General features: G+C 50.7%; 1 protein-coding gene across 1 annotated transcript; it reads left to right on the top strand.

The window, feature by feature from the left end:
* The first annotated feature begins 294 nt into the window (after window positions 1-294).
* On the top strand, window positions 295-783 carry LOC104574248 (twist-related protein 2). Its single transcript, XM_010221499.2, has one exon. It carries the CDS (start codon window positions 298-300, stop codon window positions 781-783), a length of 486 nt encoding a protein of 161 aa, XP_010219801.1. The 5' UTR covers window positions 295-297.
* The last annotated feature ends 3,288 nt before the right edge of the window (window positions 784-4,071 follow it).

Below are 4,071 nucleotides of genomic sequence, written 5' to 3'. Positions count from 1 at the left end.
GCCCTCCTCACCCTATCAGCAAGAGCCGTTCCCCAAAGTTATTCAAACGCCCTCCTCTCCGAAGCCCAAAGGAAAATCCAACTGAGCTCCTTGGAGCTTGGGAGGACTCCGCGGGGCTGGAGAAGTTTGGAAAGGCTGAACGGTGGACGATCCGGGCTGCATTTCCCCAGTGGGCGCCGTCCGCTCTTCATCCCACCTTGCGGATGTGCCGCAGCCCTTGTATCTCCTGAGACCCAAGAACTCTTCTTCTGCAAGGTGGAAGAGCCTCCTGGGGTGCAGGTGGTTGCTGCTGAGAAGATGAAAGAAGAAAACATGTGCCCGGATTCCCCCGAAGGCAGCCTGGTCACCAGCGAGGAGGAGGGCGAGCGGCTGCACAAGAAATGCCTCCGCAAGCGCGGCCAGGTGGGCAAATCCATGGAGGACTCCAGCGCCCCATCCCCTCAGGGCAAGCGGAGCAAGCGGAGCCCCGTCCCGCAGTCCTTCGAGGACGTGCACACGCAGCGGGTGATCGCCAACGTGCGGGAGAGGCAGCGGACGCAGTCACTCAACGACGCCTTCGCAGAACTGCGCAAGATCATCCCGACGCTGCCCTCCGACAAGCTGAGCAAGATCCAAACGCTCAAGTTGGCTGCTCGCTACATAGACTTCTTGTACCAGGTGCTGCAGAGCGACGAGCTGGACCACAAGATCACCAGCTGCAACTACCTGGCGCACGAGAGGCTCAGCTATGCCTTCTCCGTCTGGAGGATGGAAGGGGCTTGGTCCATGTCAGCATCTCACTGAGCCAGGGTATGTATCGCCACCAAGGCGCACGGCCCTCCTGCATCTCCGCAAACCTCCCCGGCTGCTCCCGGAGTTTCTCCGGGGGAAACACACGGCAGCCCCTCCTTATGCTCCACATGCAAATGATTTGATTTAACGAAGCCCAGACGCTGTCAAGGGCAGCGTTCGGACGAGGTGGCCGCTTCCCCGGCCGGCCCCGCTGCCTTCCTTCCCAAACCGCCGCTGCGCTTAGCGGGATGCTGCAGAGCCCCAAAGCCACTGATCTCATTTAGCGGGGTCTGCTGCGGGGCAGGATAGTGAAAGGTTTAAAACCAGGGTTTAAAGGTATGATTTATCCCCCCGAGGTAGCTCCGGAGGGGCATAAATCAGGATACACCTTCCCGAATGTGCCGGGCTTGCGGAGGTGTCAAAGCCGGACCCGGTCCTGCAGCGATCGCCCGGCTGCTGCGGTGGCTCCTGATGTGCCAAGAGCCTCGTCTCACCCGGGTGAAGCTCTGCAGAAATTCCCTTAGGTCTTTGCCTTCCCCTGGGGTCTCCAGCCCATCGAGCTTTCTCCTCGTCCTCTCCTATGGATAAGACAGGAGCTGTAATCCCTCCCGACCCATCAATATCCTCTGCTGCCATAAATGCAGGGAATAAAACATCCAGCGAGGTTGCTGGGACAGTGAGTTTTGCCAGTGTATTCCACTGTGCCCAGTTGTTTAATGTGCTCAGCCCCATCCAACAATTATCCAAGCAGCCTTTCACACACTGAAAGGAGAGAAGAACATCACTATTTTTGGTATTTTAGCTATTGGAGCCTGGGGGCTGGGAAGAAAAAACAGGAGAAAATAGAAGATGGCAAGAGCAAAGCTCATTCCCTCTTCAGCTACGAGCTAAAATTTGCTGGAGGTCCTGGTGAGAAGCAGCAAACTTCCAAGGACATCCCAGGGTATGGTCCATGGGAAGCTCCGATGAGGCCTGCAGACACCCAAATTGTGGCACCATGTGGGTAACCCCAACCCTTCCCCTTCCCAACGGTGGGTACGGGTGGTCTGTCACCATATGGGTAAACTTAGTCCTGCTCTTAGCGCTTTTTTAATAGAGGTTTCATGGAGCTGTTGAGACACTGGATGCCCTCGTCCTCTGCTGTCCTGGCTGTTTCTTCCCAGCCTTGTGGCAGGTCCAGCTCATCCAAGGCTCCCTCGGGTTAATTCCCACGGCATCCCGTTGGATCCCATGAGACAGTCCAGCATCCCATTGCCCATGAGACAAGATCAGGCCTTTCCTTGGGAACAGCATAGTTAATCCTTGTCTGGTGTCATTTAGATGCTGCAACTGGCTGGGCATTAGAGATTGCCAACTACAAAAAGGGCTACGTTATTTTTCTTGCATCCTCCACCATTGGCCACACTTGAATATCATGGAAACACAGAAGAGACTTTTCTTCTTATTTTCTGCCATCATTTGGGGCCAGTCTTGCCCACTCTCCTTATGTGCCCATTTCTCCTCTTGGCTGTTCTTATCAAAATCGTGGTTCAGGGCAGAGAAATCAGCAGAGATGGGCCGCAAAGTTGTGATTTAACTCAGAGCTATGGCCACAACAGTAGGGTTAGCCCAGGTGAGGTGATTGAAGTGATATTATGGCCCTTTTTTAAGTCATTGCAATGAATTATGGCCCTTTTTTAAGTCATTGCAATGCACAGTCTGTAAGGAAGGAGAAAGGCTCCCCTCACCTTTAGGATATCTCCGAAGGAAATCCTATTCCAAAAAATTCTGCTTTCCACCCTGGTTTCACATTTCAGAAGGACAGAGGGAAGGGAAAGGGAGAAAATGGCACTTTCTGAAACAAATAAATTGCCTTGAATTGCTGAAAGCTGGCACGGATGTAGCGGTGGATGCGTTTGCTGCCATTGCATGAGCCTTTCGTGCGTTGTCGCTTAATAGCTTTAAATTGCAGGCCAGAATTGCAGATGTAGGGGCAGACAGGCAAGTAAAGATGTTGAATATGCTTAATGGTATTTAATTTAAGGATATGACACTTTTAAATGCCTGTTTTTCTGCAAACATTGCTAAGATGTTTTCTATTTGGTGCAAAAACTCAGGCCCCCCAAATAGCCTGCCGCTTTTCAGAAATGCCATCTCAATATCAATTATTTGGCTGCTAAAATGTGCTTGCTTAAAACCCCACTGCCTCCTGGATTTTCCCTTTTTGTCTTAGGACGTTGATGCTGAAGGGTTATATGCCAGTGATAGTGCACAACTAGAGGCATTTTCACCTTAGCTGGGATTTTTGGATCAAACACCTTCCCTCTCCATCTCCCCCAAATCCGTGGCTGTTTTCCACTGCCGGATGATGGATTTTCAGCATCTTACAGTCCTGAATCTGCCTATTTACTTGTAGGACTGTCTGTGCTTGGCAGGAAATTTGTTCCCATGATAAATAGAGATATTAGAGACATTTAGCGATCTTCAAGACCTCTCTCTGCACAGTGAAAAGCCTCCTTGTGAAATTCTGCATGTCCTATAAGTGCAGCGCTTTCAATGTGGTTATTATCACCAGTTAATATTCATCCCTCGTGGTTCTTTAGCTTGCCTTTAGGCAACGCATCCTTCGGCTGAATAGATAATAATCTTTGTGCCAACCTGCAGCAGTATTCAGGTACCAATTAGCAATTCCCAGGGCAGGGAAATAACGGGAGAAGAATTTGCTAAGCAGAGAACAAAAAGGGGGAACTGCCCATGGGAAGCAGAGCTGCAGCTAGAAAGGCCACGTCTCTCTCCCGTAAGTGAATTAACCCAGCGCTTGCAATGGGACTGTAATTTTATAATGTAAAGCAGCTAATGACTGCCGAGAGTGCAGGCGTCCTGGTCGCCACTGGAACCTGCCCTATTAAATATCAAAGGCTGCTGGAATAGCTGGATGTGGATATGCCCTTGTTAACCAGGAGACATCGTCCAGGGAAAGAGGGATTGAGCCCTCGGGCAAGAAAAATAATGTTTGAAGTCCACCAAGCTCACGGTTTTCAGCAGTCTTGAGCACATTAAAATGGTTTCTTTTCCTGCTGGAGGAGAAAATGAGGCTGAAACTGCTGGGGGGAAGATCGCTGGTGTTGTAAGGGGTGATATTCTTTGCCCTTCATTTGTCTCCCTGGATTTATTGTCTTTCTTGTGGTGCCCCTGTGTGATTATCCTGAAAGACCTTGGGTAAATCTTCCCTTTGGGGACTGTTGCTCTTGGTTGGAGTCTGCTTTGTTAGGTGGATGTTTCATTTTCTTTTATTTATAACTATGCCTCATTGCGCAGCGT

This window comes from Tinamus guttatus, unplaced genomic scaffold, assembly GCF_059628265.1.
Source record: "Tinamus guttatus ecotype Peru unplaced genomic scaffold, ASM5962826v1 Tinamus_guttatus_pri_ptg000433l, whole genome shotgun sequence".
In the NCBI taxonomy this organism is placed as follows: Eukaryota; Metazoa; Chordata; class Aves; order Tinamiformes; family Tinamidae; genus Tinamus; species Tinamus guttatus.
This window is presented reverse-complemented; position numbering and strand designations above follow the sequence as displayed.

Excerpts from the sequence above, each read along its gene's own strand:
- LOC104574248 (XM_010221499.2), top strand. The coding sequence starts at position 298 with ATGAAAGAAGAAAACATGTGCCCGGATTCCCCCGAAGGCAGCCTGGTC.